At 54.8% G+C, this 21,883-nt stretch overlaps 1 protein-coding gene across 2 annotated transcripts in view; it reads right to left on the reverse strand.

Annotated features, from left to right (window-relative positions):
* The window catches only part of CRHR2 (corticotropin releasing hormone receptor 2), a 46,274-nt gene that overhangs the window by 3,693 nt on the left and 20,698 nt on the right, over positions 1-21,883 (reverse strand). For both annotated transcript variants that reach the window (XM_019443726.2, XM_019443725.2), the window contains 6 exons: positions 12,489-12,574; positions 10,728-10,837; positions 10,251-10,368; positions 7,970-8,123; positions 7,393-7,453; positions 5,809-5,881 (listed from right to left, as the gene is read on the reverse strand). In XM_019443726.2, coding sequence (XP_019299271.2) covers positions 5,809-5,881; positions 7,393-7,453; positions 7,970-8,123; positions 10,251-10,368; positions 10,728-10,837; positions 12,489-12,574 — 602 coding nt within the window. The remainder of the gene's footprint in view (positions 1-5,808; positions 5,882-7,392; positions 7,454-7,969; positions 8,124-10,250; positions 10,369-10,727; positions 10,838-12,488; positions 12,575-21,883) is intronic.

The raw sequence follows: 21,883 nt of genomic DNA on the forward strand, positions 1-21,883 counted from the left end.
TGCCTTGTCGATTGAGGGTTCCCCTGAGGCCCTTCAACCCTTGGAGCAGACCTGGCCAGGAGTGACTAATCTCTCCCCATCCGTCCCCTGCATCCAGGAAAACTCTAGAACCGTCACAGACACATCTGAGGCCACGGAGATGAACGATCTGCTGGGCTGACTCCCAGGCTCCTGGAAGGACCTCATTTATCTTCATCCTGAGCCTCTTCCTCAGCATCAGAGCCCACGCACGCAGCCTCTTCCTGGGACCTGCCCGTGGGGCCTCCTCCTGAGTCATCCTCACGCTGTGTACGGTCACCGTGGGCCGCAAGCGTCCCGTCCATCCGCGTCAGCTCGTCTGTGCGACTGATCTGGGGCGGGTCGAACCTTCCGGTGGGTCTGTTCTCCGTGCCTGTGTGTGTTTGCCTCAGAGAGTGTGTGTTCGTGTGTGAGCGTGTATCTGGGGGCGTGGGCAATGCCAGTGTTTCTCTCTATCCATCTCCAAGTGTGAGCAGACAGGAAAGTGAGACTCCCTTTCTTGGGAATCTCTCCCGAGAAAGTGCACTTGAGTCACAGGGTGTCTGCTGGCTCATGCAGATGCACACACACGAGTACATATGTGTGCACACGCATACACACAAACTCCTCCCGTGTCTCTGTCCTGAGAATCCGTCACTTCTTAAGCCCTCCTAGGTTCTGGGTATATACCAGGCTGGGAGTTGGGCTATACTGGCAGACATGATCAACCACAGCCTGCTGCTCTCGTGCCCATGGCGGCATGGCCAGGGTATGGGGTGGGAGGGATGCCTGCAGCCAGCGGCCCGCTGTGCTCTGCTTCTTCTTCAGGCTCGTCTCATTTCTAGCCCCTGCGTTTCTGGTATATTTCCTTGGATCACAAGAGCACCATAACACATAGGTCAATCCTAATTTTCTCGTACAAGTGATACAAAATACTTGACCTTTTCTGATTCTTTCTCACTTCTCTGAGAGTAGAGGCAATATATTCTCATTTCTGCCACATTCCCTGCATTATATCCATTTACCCATCATCTATCAACCCGCTACCAATTCATTCAATTATCCATCCATCATCCATCCAAGTATCTACTCAACAATCCATTCATCAGTTTATCTACTCACCCGTCCATCCACCCACACACCCATCCATTCTGTCAGTGAGTTGCAGAGCACCTGCAGGGTCCTGTCCCATGTGCTGAGGCAAAAGCAGGGACAGGGTCAAGCGTGGAGGATCTGGGAGATAAGGCCTTATCCTCTCTACTCCGTGAGGCAGGCAGTTAGTGATGCTGCCCCTGCCGCATCACAGCCTGGGTCTGTGCAGCCCGGAAGTCACTCTTCCCTTGTGAGCGTGGTTCCCAGCCTCCCCCTCCACCACACCTTCTCCACCTCACCCTCTCACAGGCACCTTCCCCCTCCTCCAGGGAGTCTCTCACCATCCAGCCCACACAGAGCTTTCCCTTCCTGGCCTCCCAACCCTGCCCCAAATCCCAGCTCTTCAGTGAGCACTGCTTACTGTCCCATAGCCTTGACCAGCCTAGTCTCTTCATTCATTCATTCATCTAACTGACTTGCTATGTGTCAGGCCCCTGCTCCCAGAAGTCTTGTGGTCTGGAGGGAGGGGGGGGCACGCGTCTTTCCTAAGGGGTCAGAAAGGCCTAGAGAAATGGCACTGAAGGAAGGTGGGGGATTGTGTCCCAAGCAGAGAAAGGGCCAGGGGAGAAAGCCTTGGGGTGGGGGAGATAGGCCGGCTGGGGCCACTGCAGTGAGTCCAGACAGTGGAATCTATCTACCTCCTTCTACAACAGCAGCTGCAGGGCCCTCCTGGCCTGGGATGTTCCCAGGGCAGCCTGTGTGGCATAGGCTCTGGGAATGTTGAGGGGAGAGGGTGCAGGATGAGAGGGCAAGGCCAGACCCTGTGGAAAAAACTCCCCCAGAGAAGTCCAGCCTCGCATCCTCCTGCCCCGTGTGTCCGGAAGCTCTGATGCCGGCAGCTTGGGTTCCCACTGGCACGTTAGGTCCTCGTGAGGCGCTACAGGAAGAATGCCCCAGGCTGGTCAGAGCTCTGGCAGGTGGTGGGTGTCAGGCCCAAGCTGGGGGTCTGGACATTACGGTTGCTACCAGGACCAACACGGGAGGTTCGGTGTTCCCTAACGTGGCCCAGGACTCACACCATTCCAGGTTTTGTTTTAAGCACTACACAGCTACTCCTCAAGCAGCAGCTGTGATCGTTATTCCTATTTTACAGATGGACAAACTGAGGCTCAGATAGGCTACATCACTTGCCCCTGCCACAGACGTAGAAGGCGTTGGTATCAGGATTCGAACTGAGGCAGCTGGCCTCGGCATCCTTCTCCTCACTCCCACATCATGCTGCTGCTCCTGCAGGGGTTAATGAAATCTGGGCCAGACGGAAGGAACTAGAGTGAAGGCCCTCAGCACATGGCCGGGGAGGGGTGATCAGAGCTCAGGATAGCACCGCATGGCCCGTCAGCACAGGATCCAAACCTGTGGCTCCAGGGGCTGGGCAGTGCCCCTGTGTCCTGGGCCGCTGGTCCTCACGGTGACCCCATGAAGCAGGGACTGGCATCCTCGTGTTACAGGTAAGAAACTGAGGCTCCGAGCAAAGAGCTCCCTCGGGGTCACCCTGCAAATCCCAGGCGGCTGCCGCCAGTGCTCGTTCCAGGATGCCACAGAGCGTATCGCCTCCCACCAAGGCAGAGACGATGAACAGATGCAGCTCACTGGCTCTTAACCTCCAGCGCATGAGTCCCATGGACACTCTCCACCCCTGCGAGGGGGAGGGTGCTTGCTGACTCCTGGTGCTCATGGGAGACCCTCCTCCAACTTCACTGTCACACCTGCAGTGGCAGGCAGGGAGGGAGGGAGAAGGAAAGGGGATGACATTTCTGCATCCTGCCTTCAGACACAGTTCCCAGCCTTGGGGATGTCCTCTGCTCCCTCCAGTTCGGGTATCCAGTGGGTTTAATGGGGGTGCTGAGAGGTTCCTCCTCTCACCGCTCCACAGTTCTCAGCCTCCTGTACTGCACATGCACCTGGGCAGTTAAACACGGCCAGCCTGCCTGAGCCCCGTGCATCCGTGGAGCCTGGTAACTTGTCAAGATGGAATTGGGGGTGCCCTCAAAACGTGGAGACCAGTCTGTTTCACGGCCCCTGGGGGCCTGGTCCTCACTGGATGCCTCTGTTTTCTCCTCCTGTTGGCATTTTCTAGGCAGGTGAAGCCTTAAAGGGCTACGTCCTGAATCCTATGATGCGCGGGGTCCTGGCTGGGCCGTAAAGAACCGGACAACACACGTCCCTGCTTGGCAGGGCCCCGGACGCTGTGGGTCTCCAACTAGAGTGTGCGCATCAAAGGTACTTGGGGCCATTGGTCCAAATGCAGATCTGGCCCCCTGCCCCAGGCATTCCCAGTGGTGGGTGAGGGGCCTGGAATTTCTATTTGGAACAGGGGCTGCTAGGAAATTGCTGGGGGGAGCACCGAGCGAGGAGACTTTAGTCAGACCCGATGTGGCACACCCTGTAGGCATGCGGGGTTCCGGGGTTCCGGGGACCTGCGTTCACCAGCAGCTGCAGGGGACGTTTCTCGGCCTCAGGCTTCCTCTGGGGCGGGGGAACTAGTTCAGCCTCAAAGCAGGGGACCTGGAAATATGGGGGTCTCCTGTCCACAGAGTAACCTCCACTGATGGGGCGTGAAATGTGTAGATATGTAACCCAGCTTCCAAACCTTCCACGGGGAGTTCTGAGACTCTTCTGCGTGGTTGCCTCCATGGAAGCCAGCTCGTCATCTCACCCTTTGTTGGTTTCCTTCCTTCCTTGTCTTCCACTCCCTCCTCCCTCGCTGTACTTCCTTGGACCACCTCTCACTTGAATGCCTGGCACACGATCTTGTCACATGGTGCTAATTCTGGCTGTTCAACTGGCATTCAGGTGGCCCTGGGCAAGTTGCTTAATTAACCTCCCTAGCTTCTGCTTCGTCACCGGTCTAAAAGGGATACCACAGAGCCTGTCTGAGAAGGTTGGCACAGGTTAAAATACTCACGGAGAGCACTGAGCCTCGGGCCTGGTCCAGAGCGGAACCCAAGAAGTGCCACATGCCTTTCCCATGACAACAGCCTCCTACAAACTGAACCAGCCAATTCACTTCCCGGAACCCAGAAATAAGCTCGTTCATGTCTTTCAGCAGCAGAAATGCAGCTGTGAACCATTGGGGGAGGGCAGAGCACTGAGCACGTATCCAATGCAGAGGACAGGCAGGTGGTGGGTGACCGGCCCCGAGTCTCAGCTCAGCAGGCAGTTTCATCTCAGTTCCTTCATCTGTAAAATGGGCATCATAATTCCCGTTTCCAGGCAGTGACGATATGAGATTTGGAAGTAATGAAGACGGGGCTTCTGGACAGGCTCAGTCTGGAACCTGGAAGCCTTTTACGTGTGATGGATGGCTATGTGCTAGGCCCAAAGGGAGAAGCAAAGGGCTCTTGGACCGAGAGGTGAGGGCAGAAGCAGAGAAAAAGGCGTGGAACAACAGGTGAGGAGTGGGGGCTGGCACGGAGCCCTCCGTGCCTTTCTCCCCTTCTCTATTTCCTTACTGCTGCCCAACATCCTTGCAGCCGGGAGTCCCTCCCCACTCTTGCTGACCATCCCCCCCTCCTGTCCCCCAGGCCAGCCTTTCTTGGCAGGATCCCAGATTCACAAAAAGCCCTCTCCCTCCACCATGGGCTCTCAGCAGCTGGCTGGGAGGGGATGGGTCTCAAGGGGTTTCCATTCACACTGGGGGTAGGGATGAGTGACTCATTGCAGCTGGGACTCCAAGGACACTCACTACTTCTGCCTTTGAAATGAGGTGGAATTTCTGATGGTGGAATTTCAGGCAGTGGGTAGAAACCTCCCTAGTCATCTCTAGTGCATATACATCAAGGACACTCCAAAGACAGGGGTCATATGAATCCCAGAAGAAGTCACAAAAAGGAGGAGAGTCAGGAAATGAAAGAGATAAACACTCATTGTCTCCAAGGTAGACCAAAGAACCCCCGTTAGGCACCTGCTGTGTACAAGAGGAGGATGGCGATTGTATCCCACAAGGAGCGGGTGGCCCTTTAAGGAAGCTGGTGCATACAGGAGCCCGAAATTACCAAGCCTGAAATAAGTCTTACGTAAATGCCAATTTCTTATGGGGCTTTTTTGCATGTCTCTTTTTTAAAATGTGTGATATATAGTGGGTTCGCTTTTGCAGAACGCAGCCTCTACTTAAACTCTACCTTAATTAAAGCTCGTTATGGATTAAAGACGTGGCGCAATTATACCTTAGATGTGAATACATTTGGCAAAGGGCGGGGAGCTGGACAAGGAACAATTGCTCATTACGCTTCATTCTGGTACCACTGCTCCAGGCTGGGGGCGGTGGGCTGGGCCCCGGAGGGGGGCGCTGGGGGCTGAGGAGGATGTTGGTCTGAGCTGAACAGAAGTCCACACCCCCTTCTCTTGCCACCAGCTGCCCCCTCACCTGGCTGTCTCAGGACCTGGCAAGGGGATGTCAGATATGGGGGGCGCTAGAAATCTGCCGGTCAGAACCATTCTCTGCCCAGAGAGAGAACCCAAGGGCCAGAGGTGACGGGGCTGCGCCAGGGCATGAAGCTGGAGAAGGGATAGCGGGAGGGGGTTGCCAGGAATGGGCCGGCGAGTACGGAGTGTGTGCAGGGGCCATTCCAGGCCATGTCTTCCCCAGCATCCCTGCAGGGTAGGTCCTCTGCTGTCCTCCTGGTGCCCTCCCCATCCCAGTCCCCACTGAGGACCTACCAGGAGCACGAGGATGATGGGGCCTTGGTAGATATAGTCCACCAGGTCACCAGGCTCCTTGCCAAACCAGCACCTGCAAAGACGGGGTGGCTGTGAGTGGCCTGCTGAGCGGTAGTCTGGGCACCACAGTAGACCTGGGCCCAGGGTTCTCCGGCTTGACCCTTCCTGAGACCCAGTCTCTAGGGCTGTGCCTTCCCCAAAACCGTGGGACCTTCTTGGCTCACCCCCGGGGCTGCCTTTTACTTTCCATGGAGGGCCTGGTCTCCCCAGCTGGAGACCTGGGTCTCCTCCTCCTCCTCCCTCCCCTCCTCATTCCAGACTGCTGGGCCCAGGGCGGGCCATGCAGGAGGCTCGTGAGTGATGGGACAGCCAGTCCCCCCCTTGCTGGCCCAGGGCCCAACCACCCTGTACCACCTGTTTCTGCATCGCCTGGAACCTGCCGCCCCATGTGCCAGGTACTCGGCTGCACAAAGCAACAGATGTAGAGGCGGGAGCGGTCTCTGGGCCTGAACTCTGGCCTTTCTCTGAGCTGAGCCTCATTCACCCAGTGAGAAGAGCCCACTGCTCCCAGAGGCTTGGTTATTCTCTGGGGATGCCGGCGGGTGGAGAAGCTCGAGTCCAGGGGAAGGGTGGGCCCGGGACACAGTCTGGCTCTGTCAACAACTCCTGCTGCACCTCCGGAAGGTCCACGTGGACTTTGGGCAATTCTGGCTGTGTCCTCGGAAACCTTAGAGGTCACCCAGTGCACACGGCCTTAGACAGGAATCTGCCCCGGTACCTGCCAGCACTGAGGTTTCTGATCTTTGCTTCAACACCCCCTTGGACGGGAACCTCGCTACTTTACAAAGGCGGCCTTCCTACTCTTGGGTAGTTTTTATCTTCAGGAGCTCTTCCCGATGTTGAGCTCTCGGAGCCCACCCAACTCTGCCCCTGCTCCCAAATCCCATCTGCTTTCTCTCGCCTCGGAGACCCCTTGGAGATTTTTATCCAGAGACTGACATTCCCCTGTCCCCCCTATTTTCAGCTGGAGGTACCCAACTTCCCAGCCACTTCTTGGCTGACACGTGGCCAGAACTGCCATCATCTGGGTGTGGCTTCTATTATCAGCATCTCTGGTGCAGGGAGGGTCCCAAGATGGGACAATGTACCCTCGGCAGAGACTGGGAGGCCTGAATAAAACAAGCATCCACTGCCCTGGTCCAGGGGTCTGTGAAAAAAGCTCAGTGACACAGCCTTGGATGTGCTCTAGGCTGAAAGCCTCCTGTATATATATACCCTTGGCCAGACTTGCCACTCCGAGGGGGAGGCCTTACCAAAGGCCAAAGGCCTTACCAAAGGGGGTCAAGCGTTAGGGCACTTAAAGGAGCCATGACTCCTAACTCAGATCAACAAAGTTGACTTGACATCTACCACATGAGTACCCCTGGGTGCCAGGGATTTTTTTTTTTTTTTCAATTTTTAAGACAATGAGAAAATAAATCTGTCCTGGAAGGACTTCATTTCCTGCCCCATGGCTTGGCTGGAGCCCTTGGCTGACCTTTTCTAACACCCCGCGGGCCCCTGTGACAGGTCAGTCCTACTTACTGTTCATTTTCATAGTAGAGTTTGCCAATGGCCCAGGCGATGATGATGGGGCAGGGGATGCCTGAAAGAAGGACACACACAGGCTACAGCAGACAGACAGACGGACAAGGACCCTCCTGTAGAACACAGGGTGAGGGGACCACAAGGGGCCTGGAACCAATCACCAAGTGCATGGCCATCCATGGTCCCAGGAGGGGCCTGCCCTAGACCCTGACCACACCCTTCCCCCTCTCAGCATCCCCCTGCTAAACAGGTCAGACAGATGAGGGGATGGCACGGTTTTCTGAGATTGTTGGATAGAGAAGTGATGCTGGCTAACTTCTCTTTCCCGGCGAGAGACAAAGGTCCTTGGATTGGCCTTTCCAGGAAGAGAGAGGAGGACTACTTGTAAAATGTTCTTTTGGAGGGACAATTTGCTCCTTCCTCACCAGCAATGGAAGGGAGTGTGCATCCTCAGACTGTCCTGGGGACAGCAGGCAGGGCTGTGGACCTGTCCTTGGACCCAAGATGAAGGGAGGTGACCTTGTCAGCAGTGCCCCCTCCCCACCAGGCCCTGCAGCCTCCCCGGGAACCTCACACCATCCGATGAAGAGGAAGAGCCACTTGCGCAGGCGCTCGGTGGAGTAGGTCATGACAATGGCCGTGTGCAGGTAGCAGCCCTCCACAAACATCCAGAAGAAGTTGGTCACCACGAAGTAGTTGAAGATGGTGGTAATGCAGCGGCACCAGACCTGCACGGGGCAGGTGGCGGTCAGGGGCCGCCTGGGGCCGGGGCCCAAGTGCGCCACAGGCGCCCGTCTGAGTCGTCTAGTGGACACGGTGTTAAATACCCTCAAATCTCGCTCTGGGAAGCTTCAGCCACCGCCATTTCTCTCTCATGGTTTTGGAACCAGGTAAGGCGCCGGTCTGCCCTGGTTCCTTCTTTGGCGTCTCCCCAGCACTTGCTAATCTCCCTTTTTAACAGAGAAAGAGGGAGCCTGGCTCTGAGCTTTCTGCAGGCAGGGGCTAGAACTGAACAACACTGTGGTGTTTTCGTGGTCATTTTTCTGAGAGTCACCTTCAATCCACAGCAAGTCAGACTGGTGTCCACTCAATATGAAATTGCATGTAGGAGAAAAGGAGGGGGTCAGTGAAAAGAAAGTTGTTATGTAAATAACAGAACGGGGTTCATGAAGGGGAGCTGTAGCTATGGAGGGGTTCTGTAGAATCTCCCGTTTGGGAAGATTCTGGGCTTAGTATGATTACTGCTGGCTACGGAGGGAGACTCACCAACGCCGGGCGAGTCGACACATCCCTCTGAGCCTCAGTGGGACATGGAGAAAGTAAGAATGCCATCTTACAGGGCAGTTGAAGAAGATGAGAGTGGCTAAGGCAGGCACCAAGAAATGAAGGTTACGTTGCCATCTGCCTTCCCGGCAGAGGGAAGGGGATTGGTCCTTGTCCCTTTGAGCAGGGCTACTTTCCTGATACCCTGCAGACTGAAGGTGGGCATGCAGACAGACAGAAAGCCTGTCTGGGGCCACAGCAAGCCACGGCCAGGCCTCAGGCCTCCAGGCCAGACCTCTACTCAGCAGACCCTCCCTGGCCATCTTTCCCCAGGCTTCGTCCCCCAGGCATACTCAGAGCCGAGGCTGAGATAAGGGAATGGTGGTCAGAAGAGCCCAAGTTCTCTGCCCCCACCTCCCCCCCCTCCGTGGACAGCGCATCCCCTCTCTGGCTGGCTCTGATGGCTGTCAGATGGTCCTGTGCCGCTCTGGTCTCTGCCTCTGCAGCTTTCCCCCATAGTCCCAGCCCTGATCTTGGGCCCCATGTGGTTGTCTGTCTCCTCTTCTCAAAAAGTCCTGCCGAGGGGGAAAGCTAAAGATCCCCTCCTCCCAGCCTTGCTTTTTCTCCAGGTTAAGCGACAGTTTATGAGCTCAAACTAACATTGGGCTGCAGCATACCCAAAATGGGGTTTAACTCAGCACTGAGGCAGGGCTTAATGTGGGGCCAAGTTAAGGGTCAAGCCAGGCCGCATGTCGGCGCAGGCCCGCTGTCCAAAGAAAATGTATTGAGAAGTCTCTGATGGGGTGCCACAGAACTCTGTGCTTGGCCTCATTAGTCTCAGTGGCCTGGACATACATAGTACAGCGGCAGTTGATGCAAATCCAGGGGCACATAGCAAACACATGGGGTGGCCTGGTCAAGATCCTGCTGGCTCAGATGTAGAGGCATCAGTAAAGACTCACATAACCTGGGGCGCCTGGGTGGCTCAGTCGGTTAAGCGGCCGACTTCGGCTCAGGTCATGATCTCACGGTCCGTGAGTTCGAGCCCCGCATCGGGCTCTGTGCTGACAGCTCAGAGCCTGGAGCCTGCTTCGGATTCTGTGTCTCCCTCTCTCTCTGACCCTCCCCCGTTCATGCTCTGTCTCTCTCTGTCTCAAAAATAAACGTTAAAAAAAAAAAAAAAAGACTCACATAAACTCCCTGAGCCTCAGTTTCCATGTCTGTGTAATGGGGAAAATAATCCCTACAGGCGTCTCATTGGAATTAAGCGACATAAAGCTCAACAGAGCCGACTTCCAGCCTCTTCTTCTCTAAGGGGTCTTTGGGAGGCCCTGAATTCAGAAGATGGGGAGTGGGACAGGATCAGCCAGTCTCACGTGAGTTTAGTGCTGCTTCCAAGACCTGGGCCTGGCAGTGCCTCCCTGCCCCCACCCCTACCCAGCCCTGACTCTGGCCCCAGCTCTGGAGGGATAACGACTGGGGCAGAGGTGAGCTCAGGCCAGGCCTACACCTGAGGACTGGGCCCCAGAGGATGCCGCCAGAGCCCAGAGCACCCCCCCCCCCCCCGCCGCCCCAAGCCTCAGCCCAGTGACCTTGTTGCTCTCATGCACTTCGTGGTCGATGAGCTGCAGCAGGAACCACATGATATTTCGCAGGATAAAGGTGGTGATGAGATTCCAGTGAATCACGTTCCGCAGACAGCGGATACTCCTGTGGGAGGCCCAGGTCAGGGGTCAGCCGGGGACGGGGAGTCGGCGGAGATGGGCTCTGCCTGGGGTCAGGGACCAGTGGGAATGGCGCCTCCCAAGGCCAGGTAGAGACTCCACCTGGGGTGAAGGCAGGTCTGCACCAGGAGCCACATTCCCGCCTGTGGCGGCCATGGCTGGGTCGCTCAGTTCCCCTTTTGCATCCTGCAGGCCTGCCACAGGTTGGTGGCCTGGCACCTCCCCGCACTCCTGTCCACTGGCTTCAGGGCCCTCAGAGTGGAGGCGAGAATGTCTGGGAGGGGTGAAGGGGGTGCTGTGGGGGGAGGGGCAGGGAGAAGCGGCCGTGGGTAAGGATGGACTCACCGCAGAGCCAGGAAAAGCAGGAAAGCGGCCACCAGGGCTGCCACAGAGACGCAGTGGCCCAGGTAGTTGACAACGAGGGCGACGTGGTAGTGTATGTCGTACTTCCTTTGCTGGACAGACAGACACGTACACAGGCAGACGGAGGCACGGGGCGCATGAAGGTTTGGCTGGGCACTCTAGCTATGGCCACCCTGCGTGTCCTGACCTTGGAGGCAGAAGTGGCTTCAAGTGTCATCATCACACCTGGCTCCCAGGGCTCACGCCTGTTGGCCATGAGGCTTTTGGTATAAATGGCTGTAATCAGGCCTCCCGACATGCAGTCTGGGGGCAGGCTTGGACACAAGGCATTCTGAGATATGCCCGAGGTGTGGCTCCCTAGATTTTATGGTCTCTTTAACTCTGGACTCGGGAGTTGCCACACCTGTGTTTCACCTCAGCTCAGACCCTTGCTGGCTGAGTGACTGTCAGTTGATTTCTATCTCTGGGCCTCGGTTTTGACATCTGTACAGTGGGCCAAAATGCCCTCCTGCCCCAGAAGCAGCAAGCCCTGGGAAGTCTGGGGGAAGCCTTGGGATCAGTCTGTCCCGGATATAGCAAGGAGGGGGTGCAACGTCTGTAGAGAAGTTAAGAACAATATCAAAACCAAACAGAAGCCAGTCTCCTTGTACTGACCCCCATATGCCAGCAATTATAAACAGAAGCAGTGACAAAATACTCCTTCCTGCCAGGGCAGGCTGTCCCCACCCCGTGCCCACTGCGGTCTGCCGCTGCTCAGAGGGGCCGTGAGGTGGGGAGGGGAGGACAGAGGTCTGGCAGGAACCTCCTTCTTTCCTTTATGACCTGTCCCACTAGCCATTCCTGTGGCCCCACTGCAGACCCCCTTTGGCTCGCATTTTGTAGAATCACTTTCTCAGGGTAGATAAATGTTTTTCCTCAGAACTTGGAACTTCTTTGGGGGGGCAAGTTCCAGCCTCACTGGGGGCTGTAATGGGTGAAGGAAGAGGGAGAAGAAGGGGGCCCATATCATTTTGGGTCAGGAGGGAGGCGTAGCTTCAAAGGAGAGGAGGCTGGCACCGTAAGCGGCAGGGGGTCTGGTTCCTGAGCAAGGGGGCTGGTGAGGTCTGAGCAGGACCAGCTTCTCATGGGGCTCACCCTTCTGGGGGCTGTGCTTATCTCCCTGCGGAGTCACAGAATCAGAATGCCAGATGGGTTGGGGCGCCTGGGAGGCTCAGTTGGCTAAGCATCCGACTTCGGCTCAGGTCATGATCTCGCGGTTCGTGGGTTCGAGCCCCGCATGGGCTCTGCGCTGACAGCTCAGAGCCTGGAGCCTGCTTAGGATTCTGTGTCTCCCTCTCTCTCTGCCCCTCCCCTGTTCTCTCTCAAAAATAAACAAACATTAAATAAAATTTTTTTTTAAAGAATGACAGATGGGGAGACTGAAGCCTGGGGAGGAAGGAAGTCACACAGCCTATTAGATGTTGGGACACTGATCACACCGTCATTCCTTTCTTATGTCACGTGCCATCTTGGTTGTGTCTTCTGCTAGCCGGAGCTCTCCCAAAGGTGGGGGTCCCTGTCCCCCTTCTCTACTATAGTGTCACTGAGCAGGGGACAGGACATGGGGGCAGGAGAAGCAAGTGCAAAAAGGTGTGGTTGGATTGCACAAGGACCGATTCTGTCACCCTTGGGATCCTCCTATGCTCAACCTGAGTCCTGATGCTTATACAAGGACCGGGGTTGGGGCTGGTGGGAGCCACTCACCTTGTCATCCAAAATGGGCTCGCACTGTGAGTAGTTGATCCGTGAAGCCCACGTCCCATTCTCCAAGCACTCTCTGTAGGCGTTCCCTACAAAAGATGCCAACCACCAAGGGGCAGGTCCCTCCTCTCCTCAAGAACACTCCCTGGCTCCCTGGGGCCCACAGGATGAGGGCCATACTTCTCAGCCTCTCTAAGCCAGGAAACACAACGCCCGTCTAAAAGTTCACGTGAAAGTCATTTATGTGAAGGTTGTGCAAAAGGCTGCCCACACATGGCAGCTAAAAGGCATGATAAAACCCGTTTCTGACACAATCTGTGACTAGCATTGTGTATACTTTCTTCAATTGTATTCGAAACGGAACCTGACTGTGAGCCCTGGGTTGTGGCTGAAGATTCGTTGCTTTCAGCACACCACATAATTTCCATTCTTCTCTCGTTTTATACTTATGAGATCTGTACCTTCCCCACCAGTACCAGCATTTCTGGTTTAGTAACTCTGGGGCACCTGAGTGGCTCAGTCTGGCACGTGTCTGACTCTTGATTTTGGCTCAGGATTATGGTCTCATGGTTCGTGAGATCGAGCCCCACATTGGGTTCTGCGCTGACACTGTGGAGCCTGCTTGGAAGTCTCTCTCTCTCTCCCCCTCTCCCCGCTGTGCTCTCTTCTCTCTCTAAAATGAATGAGTGAATGAATGAATGAATGAATAACAGCTACCATTCACATAGGCGTTTACCACAGACCAGAACCTCTTTTAACCACTTTGGGTACGCTTGTCCATTCAGTCCTCCCAGCAGCCCCATGAGTAATATAAACCCATTTTACAGAGGAGGAAACTGAGGCACAAAGAGATTAACCTACTTGTCAAGGATATAAAAATGAGAAGATGTAGAGCCAGGCTTCAAATCCAGAAGGTCTAGCTTCGGGTTGCCTGTTCTTAACCCCTAGGCTGCTGAGCAGGGGTACACAGGAATGAGGCACGTTTGGGGAAACAGGACTGTGTTGCCAGACTTGAGCTGCCACTGCCTGGGAGAGCACCCCCCATGTGAGATCTCCCAGTGTCTGACAACCGGTCTCCCTGTTAAAACTGGAACGTGATATGTGAAAAGACATTTCAGAGCACCGATGTCTGAGATATACGAGTGCAGGTTTCGTCAGCGGGGAATGTAGGAAGGCCAGAGAATGCTTAGACTTACTTTCCTTGAAATCCTAGCTTGACCGTCAGTCCTAGCTCTTAGGCCACCTCCTCCAGGGAGCCCACCCTCAACTACCACCCAGAAGGAACCCTCCCACCTGAGAACTCCAAAGCCCTTTGCCAGCCTCTGCTTTGCATCATTAGAGTGTATCTGACCTCCCCCACTTCGTTAGGAATCCTGAACGATCCATTGTTTGGGAGTGACGTGTACTAGGGTTTTCTGCTCTCTGGCTAATGGACAGTTGTTTGTAGATTTTTCTTTTGGGTTGATGTTAGATATATGACATAAAGCTAACTAAAATAAATAGGTCACAGAGCACAGAATCACAGAGTTGGAGGGGGAAACTTGGGTTGTTTTTGGAAGCAGTGAGTTCTAAAATAATGAAGGTACTTTAAAAACCCACTTCTGTTGAGCTGACAGTTAAAAGCAATGGAATTATTGAGGGAGCACTTGCTAAGGAGCAGAAACAATGGGGGAGATTCTACTAGCTTAATTGTTTTTTAATTTGGTGCTCTGAGCTCCCGAGTTTCAAATTCAGGGTCGTTACTGGCCTGTGCCTGCCTCCCGGGCCTGTCAGCTAGAGGCTGCCTTGGGCAGGGCTCTGGCCCTGGTGGGAGTCAAGGCGGTTCTGACCCCAACGTTGAAGACACCAGCTCTTTGCCCCTCACCCGGGCACCCACATCCACTCTTGACACCCTTGGGTTTTCTCATTCCTCAGGGTTGTTTTGCTACAGAATGGTTGTGTGTTAAGAGAATTTGATGCACAGGGTTAGTGATGTTACTGAACTAAAGGACAGTGTGGAGTCAAAAGGACCCACGTAGAGGTATCCCGGGAGGACAGATCCTTTTGTAAGATGAACAATCCCTTTAGAGTCCCTCTCAACAGGCCTGGTTTAAAGCGCAGAACATTTATCTTCCGGGGATGTGTTCATAGATGTTATCCAGCTTTCCTGAAGTTCAGTGCTAAGCCCCTTCTTCCAGGAAGGCCTCTTTGATTGCTCCCATCTCACAGATTTCTCTCCCCTAAGCCCCCCCACCCCCTACCTCACCCCAGAGTCCTCATAGCCTGAGCCTCACGCTTCATCCCTCGCTCATTACCTGGCCTGAGTTGTTCAGGTGTGTGAGTCTGGTCTTGCTGATCATTGTGGGGCTAACCAAAGACGGGAATTCAAGAATCCTTTCCCGAGTATGATAGCTCTTGATGGCACTGACTACAGGGTGGGCTTGAGGGTGGGAGGGAGTCAGGATAGAGATGCTGCAAATCTGAGACCATTTTGGTCCCTCACGTCAATGTCCCCCGGGGTACCAGGTTTTATGAATTCTGTCTCCTGGTTTTCTTTCTCTGGAACCCACCCCCCTTCCCGCCACCTCTCCACATGGCACTTATCACTTGCCCTCGCAGGTCTGGCACCCAGCCGGATCTAGGCTGAGCCACCCCTTGAAACACACTCCTCGATGCTCTCACCCATGGCTCACTGACAAATGCCTACCTACCTTTGAAACCCCAGCTCAAATGCCATCTCCTCCTGAAGGCTTCCCCAACACCCTAGGCATTTAAGGAGTCACTTCTTCTTCTCCCTCTAAAAGCCTTCTCTAGGTCTTGCCATCTCTCGAAACATAGGCCTTCACATTCTACTGTGCTTGAACCACAGCAGTGTATCTATTTTATGTCAAAATCCCGTACTCACCCCTCCACCCCGCCTCACACACACCCCCTGCATTGGTGGGTCCCGTTTCACAAAGCAAAATTTATCTTGACCACAGCTATAATACTTCTCTTCCTATTCTGTTCTACTGAGTTCTATTTATTTTATGTACAAATGCTGGTCATGACTCACTAAATTGACTTCATAATCCACTATTGTGCTCTAACCCATAGTTTGAAAACCAAAAAGCTATTTTAGACGATTTGCCATAATTCACTACGGACTTCATCTTTTTGGACCTGATTCTTTTTTTTTTTTTTTTTTTCCCTTTGCTGCTGAAGTCAAGCTCCCTGGGGTAGGTAGGCAGAGACCATATGGGAGTCTCTGGACCCCCCCCCCCCCACCCCTTAGGAATCAGCCATCAAATACACCTTTTCAGCATCAAACAAACTCAGATGTGCCAAAACCTTGGAAAGCAGGGTCTGAGATGTGGGATGTGCTGGTGGAAAGGGGCTGCCCTCTTGGGGCCCAGTTGTGCCTGGAGATGAGGTTCTGGCTACAGACACCAGGTACCAGAGGACTGGAAGACAAATGTGCCCAGTTCTCCAGGGGAGCCGGCTAATGGGGACACTGTGCCCTCAAGCACAGCTTTGGACAGGAGAGACTAAAACAGGAGCCCCCTGCCCCCTACACCTGGGAATTATGGGAGGATGAGCACGGAAAGTCTGAGGGCAGGTGGCCAGACAAGAATCGCAGGGATGGATGCAGCGAGGTGGGTGCCTGTTACCACAGCAACACAAGCGCCCCTGCCGAAGATCAATGCTGATGGTGTGCGGCATGGCCTGCCAGGGGCATTAGGGTCTGGATGATGCAAGCAAGATCCTCTCTTCCAGGGCTCTGTGGCCTGGGAATCCTGGTCCCTATCACCAGCAGCGTGCCAGATCTCTTCCCGCAAAGTGGCCCTGGTCTGCCGAAAGCTCCCATTATAACAGCCTTTCCCTCTTTCAGATGCCGACCCCTTTTTGATAAGAGCTCCTCGTTCAGACAGTCACCTGCGTGGTTCAGAAGCCAGGCTGGGAGAAGATGAGGGCTTATATGCTAGCTGTGGTTTTGTCTCTGGCTGGCTGGCTAAGTGACCTTAGCTAAGTCCCTTCCCTCTTGGCCTCAGTTTCTCCTCTCAGTAAAAGTAATGTACATCATCTGAAGGATGTTATTTATTGGCATGTCAGGAAGGTCAGGTATCTATTGTGTGGGACTTTTCAATCCACTAAATGCCAGTGGAGCCATTATGGCAACCCCAAACACCCCTATGTCACTTTCAAGTGCTCTGTAGACTGGCATTTCTATCTCTGATAGTCTAGCTGACAAGGCATGGGGGACAGGGACTACAGGGCCCGTTTTGGGTGGGAGTTATGGGGGAGTGGGTGCCAGAGACAGGCTGGGCATGGGGAGTGAATGGGACTGGTGGAAGGGGCGCAACATGGTCATTGGATATCTGGAAAGAAAATGACAGGAAGTTAGGGCAAGAAGGTGCTGGCAGGGAGGTGGGAAGGGCCAGAAGCAATATTTACTGAAGGAATGGGGTCACTGTGCACGGCAGGACCTTTCAGCACTGCGGACAGCAGAATGACACCACTCTCCGCTCCCCACCAAGGCCTGTGTGAGACACTGGAAAGCTCCTGAGACACAGCCCTCCCACCCTGCATTCACCCTGTGTCCCTGGGCCCAGCCCAAGAAGATCACACTAATTCAGGCCCTGTCTCAAGGCCCAGCTTCAGCCCCAGCTCCTCTAGGTGCTTCCAAGGCTGCTCCGGCCCCTCGAGGGTTCCACTACTCACTTCTCCCAGCCCACTCTGGGTCAGGATTGCTCTTTCCCAGCTAGCGGGGCAAGGCCAAGGTTGCCCTCCCCTCCGGCCCTCTCTTAAGAGCTACATAGAATCGAGTGCACGGGATGGACCGAGATGGTGCTGTTGTCTATGTGACTCTGGATGAAGACAAGAGACTCACTTGGAGTGGGCCAAGAAGACCGCTGGCCACCTCGGGGGCCCAGGCTCTGGAAGCTGCACTTTGTAAATGCAAAACAGTCACACATGCAGGAGGCATCTCGGGTCTCATCCACATGCCACAGGTGGGCCGAGCACGACTGCCAGCGCTGCGGACACCGTCAGGACAACCCCACGAGGGGTAGGAATGGCAGTCCAAAATCGCAAAGCTGCTGTCAGGCATCCTCCAGATTCTAGGCAAGAAAGCCTCGACCCTTCCCAGGAAAGCACGCCGGAAACGGAGTCAGCAGGCACCCCCTCTTGGGAATTTAAGAGGGGGAGGCAGTTTCTCCCTCATTTGGTCTGGAGGAGCCCGAAGAGGGACAATGACACGTTGGGGGTCGCCGAGCAACTGTGTTCCAGGAGATGCGGCAACTTGTGCCTCTACTGCGGTGTCTTAGCTACTTCATGTCCAGATCCCCAGTGCGGGAGATGCCTGCAGGAGATGCCCGACGTCCCATCCTCAGTCCCCTTACTGACCTTCCCTGGGAGTTGGGCTACTCCAGATGTGGCCATATCCTTCCCGTCTGGCTTGGGGCCTTGCTGGGAAACCGTGGCCCTTCACCTTGCTCACCTTTCTTATCTCTTAATCTCTACTGCCTGAACGAGGCAGTGATGCTGTGGGGCATGACAAACAGTTTTCTTGCCTCCAGTTAAGACACCCTTTGGGAAGTGAGGCAAGGTCATGGCACCAGCGGTGAGTTCCCCTGAGCTTCCCAAACACAGGGCTTCTCCCTGAGTTAACACTCTTGCATCGCTGAAATGCTGCTGCGGCTGACCAGGGCCGGCCTGCTCTGGGGCCTGGCTTCAGCGTGTCCTGTGTTGGTCTGATCGCAGCCCGCTGGTGGCGGGGGCTGCAGTGGTGACGCTCCTCTAAGCTCAACCAACGTGACCTGGGTTGCAACACTGGGAATCTGCCATCGTCCACACGGTCATCAGGTTGGGAAGGGCCTCCCCAGGGCCATCTGCTCAGGATATGTGGGACGAGAGACAGGGAACTGCTATTCCATTTCTTCAGTGTCGTGTGGACACTGCTCCCGGGGCCCCAGCTGTCCGTCTGGACCTCCGAAAAACCCTCAGCTCCTTATTTCCAAAGGCCTTTTCACTAATGATGCCTTTCCCTCCTTGAGTACGCATGGCACAGTTAAGTGTCTAAACTTAGAGCAGACGGGGGGGTGGAAACTGAGTCAGGGAGGCACGGAGCAGTTTAATGGAGACCACACTGGGCCCATGAAACAGGTAAGAGGTATGACTGGAAGGCAGCTCACTGTGTGAGGTCACTGCCCTCCCCAGGGTGGGTGCAAGTGGGAGGAGGTGCCTATCCCCTGCTCTCGCCTCTACTGTGCAAGGCTTCCTCCTTGTAGACTTCCCTAGCAACACTCAATGGGCTTGTCGCCATGACGCCAGTCTGTGGCCTGCAGGGGGAAATAGGGAAGAGAAGGCGAGCAGGGGACCCCCTGAGGCAGAGGCTGCTGTGGCACAGAGGAACATCAGGGTTTGGGGACCATGAGAGCTTGTCAAGCTCACCCTCCGCCTAATAGACACGAAGCCTCAAAGAGGATAACGTATAGCCCAAAGGGGAGACAAGCAGGCTGTGGCCTGGCCGGAATCAGAACAGGCCTTCAGGGGCGCCTGGGTGACTCAGTCGGTTAAGCGTCCGACTTCAGCTCAGGTCACGATCTCGCGGTTCGTGAGTTCGAGCCCTGTGCCGGGCTCTGTGCTGACAGTTCAGAGCCTGGAGCCTGCTTCAGATTCTGTGTCTCCCTCTCTCTCTGCCCCTCCTCTGCTCATGCTCCGTCTGTCTCTCTCAAAAATAAATAAACATTAAAAAAAATTTTTTTTAACAAAAAAATAAAAAAACAGGATTTCAACTTGAGTTTCTGTGAGGTAATGTGGAGTCAAGACATCTTTGTCTGGCAGAATCCTATGTCCTCCCTTTACCAACAATGGCATTTCTCTGGAGGGCCAAGGACCTGCCTCTCTCCAGAGGCCTTTGGGGATGGATCAGGCCGCGGAGTGTAGGTGGATTGCTCCCTCCCACAACACCATCCAGGCCATAGACTTGTGGTGGCTCTCGGAGATGACAGAGGCCACACCCCCCAGAACGAGGACAGCCATCCTCGGCATGAACAGGACCCTCAAGGACATGATCCCAAGGATACAACTGCTCCTTGGTCTGGGCCCCATACCCCCCCTTTACTCCTCCTGCTGACAACACTCCAGCTGTCCTCAGGAACCCCAAACAGCATCGTCTCCCCAGTTTTGACAGGGCCTCACAAGGTCAGCATGTTTTCTGTCCCTGTCACACAGATGAGGACACTGAGACTTGGATGAGGGGGACCTCCCTGTCACTCAGTGAATCAGGGCATAGCCAGGATTTAGATCTGCCCTCCTGAATCTGGGCCTGGGTTCCTCCTGGTCTCCTTCACCCCAGCCTCCACCCCTGCAGGTGCTAGGAAAGGAACTTCCCACCAGACTCTGGAGCGCCTGATTTCAGGTGGGTGGATTGCACTTGGGGCCTTTGGGAGGATGGTCCCTGGGAGTCAGTGGGGGTGGGGCTTTGCTGTGGGGTTCCAGACTCAGCAGGTGGTTGCTTAGCGGGTGGAGGGGGTGTTCTCAAAGTTCTCAACCAGCCTGGATTTAGATTTCAAAGGTACATCCTGAAAATCAAGCAGTGTCCCACCAGAATATTCTGTTCCTGCACCGGGGCTATGAACAAGCATCTGGGAGCACTACCACTAGCAGAATCGAGGCCCACACCCTGGTTTGGCATTCAAAGCCTCCATGACCCTGTTCCCTTCACCCATGTCTCCTCTCCATCTATTCCCACTCTCCCTTCCAGCTGGCACAACACTGGCCTGAGTTTTCAAGGCCCCATCCAACAACACTTCCTCTGTGAAGTCTTCCCAGCTTGCTTTCCATTCCTTTTGGAATCGACCTCCTCCCATGTGCTCCTACAATCTTGACTTCACTTAAGAGTAAATATCAAAAAGTTCTCTTCAAGAGTCTCTCTTGGGAATCCCTGGAAGGCAGGCTCAGGTCTTCCGCACGTTTGAAACCCTTGTTTACAGTGAGAAGAGGCCAATACTCCCACGAAGCCAATGAGAGGTGAGCCTGGGCAGGAAAAGGGCCTGTAAGCAGCTGGAGAGGTCCTGGGGAGGGAGGGAGAGGAGATCGGGAGTGGCTGTGCTTTTGGTCCTCTCTGAGATGAAGGGTCCTCAGGCAGGGAACACCTGAGATTCCCCCAGCACACTTCTTGGCCACCCGGGCCCCATGCATGCAGAGGTGGAAAAATGCCAGAGCAGGTGCCAAGAGCTCTCACAGCCAGCAGATGCCCTTCAGGGCCCTGGCTTTCTGCGAGACCCTGGGCAAGTGTCTTTTGCTCTCTGGGCCAGTCATTTCCCACCCTTAAGTAGCAGGGGAGGAGAGGCCTGGACCGGAACAGGCTCCTGGCCTCAGGGGTCAAGGTGTGAACAGATCTTGCTGGGGACTAAGAATGCAGACCTGAGTTTCTGGACTCACGGCTTCTACTTCCTCAACCCAGAGGGGAGACTCTGTTTAGAGCCCTCCCTGAGGCTCATACCCTTGCCTCATGGGCCAATAGGTGTGACATCTCCACCATCAAGAAGCACTCCCACCTCCTCAAGGAAGCTTTCCAGGAATGCTCCAGTGCCCACCGCTGGAGCCCCCCTATCCATTCCCTGACTGCTGGCTTGTGTGAGTCTGGCCTTGAGGCAGCCTGGAGTTCTCTGAGGGCTGGGCTCAGCACTGATCACCGCATGCCCTCAGGGCTGAAGAGGCGATTTCTACAGAAGCGGGAGATCCCAACAGTTTATGTGTTTCCAGCGCAAGCAGTGTTTCAGCATGTCTCTAGAGTGGGGTTCTGGGAAGTAGGGACCCACAGTCCTCTCTGTGGGGTTAGGTTAGGTGGCGTGTATGTTTTCCCCTTGTCCTGGCAGATGCCTCAGTACACATGGGCCCAAAAGTTCCTAATAGGTTATGGAGGGAGTCTGAGGTCAAGGAGACTGAGGCTGAGCTATGCTGGGTTTAGCAAGTCTGCAGGAGGAAATGAAAATGAACCCCATCCAGGGGGCAGCAGGACCCTCCTTTGCAGCCACAAGGGCCACAGGAACAGGCAGGAGGAGGTATGGGACCACGGCAGATAAAATGAGGGATGGGAGGAGGGAGAGGCAGAGGATTGAGCAGGGGGTGGAGAGGGGGAGGGAGGGAAAGAGGGAGTAAGGGAGCTGGAAAGGGAGAGTGGAGGGTGGGAAGGAGGGAAAGAGAAGGAAGCAGGGATAGAAAACGAGAGAAACTGGGAAAGACAGAGACATACACATAGAAAGAAATAGAAAATATACCCACAGACAAAGACAGAGCCACACACAGGCAGGAACAGAAACAGAGACAGGGAGACATACAGACATGCACACACAGACATGGGCTCAGAGTCTGCACAGGATGGTGGGAGGTGGGAGGGAAGGGAGTATATTGCCTGCTTCTGGCCAACCCAC

The sequence above is a fragment of the Panthera pardus genome, unplaced genomic scaffold (genome assembly GCF_024362965.1).
Source record: "Panthera pardus isolate Hobbes unplaced genomic scaffold, ASM2436296v1 HiC_scaffold_8, whole genome shotgun sequence".
NCBI lineage: Eukaryota > Metazoa > Chordata > Mammalia > Carnivora > Felidae > Panthera > Panthera pardus.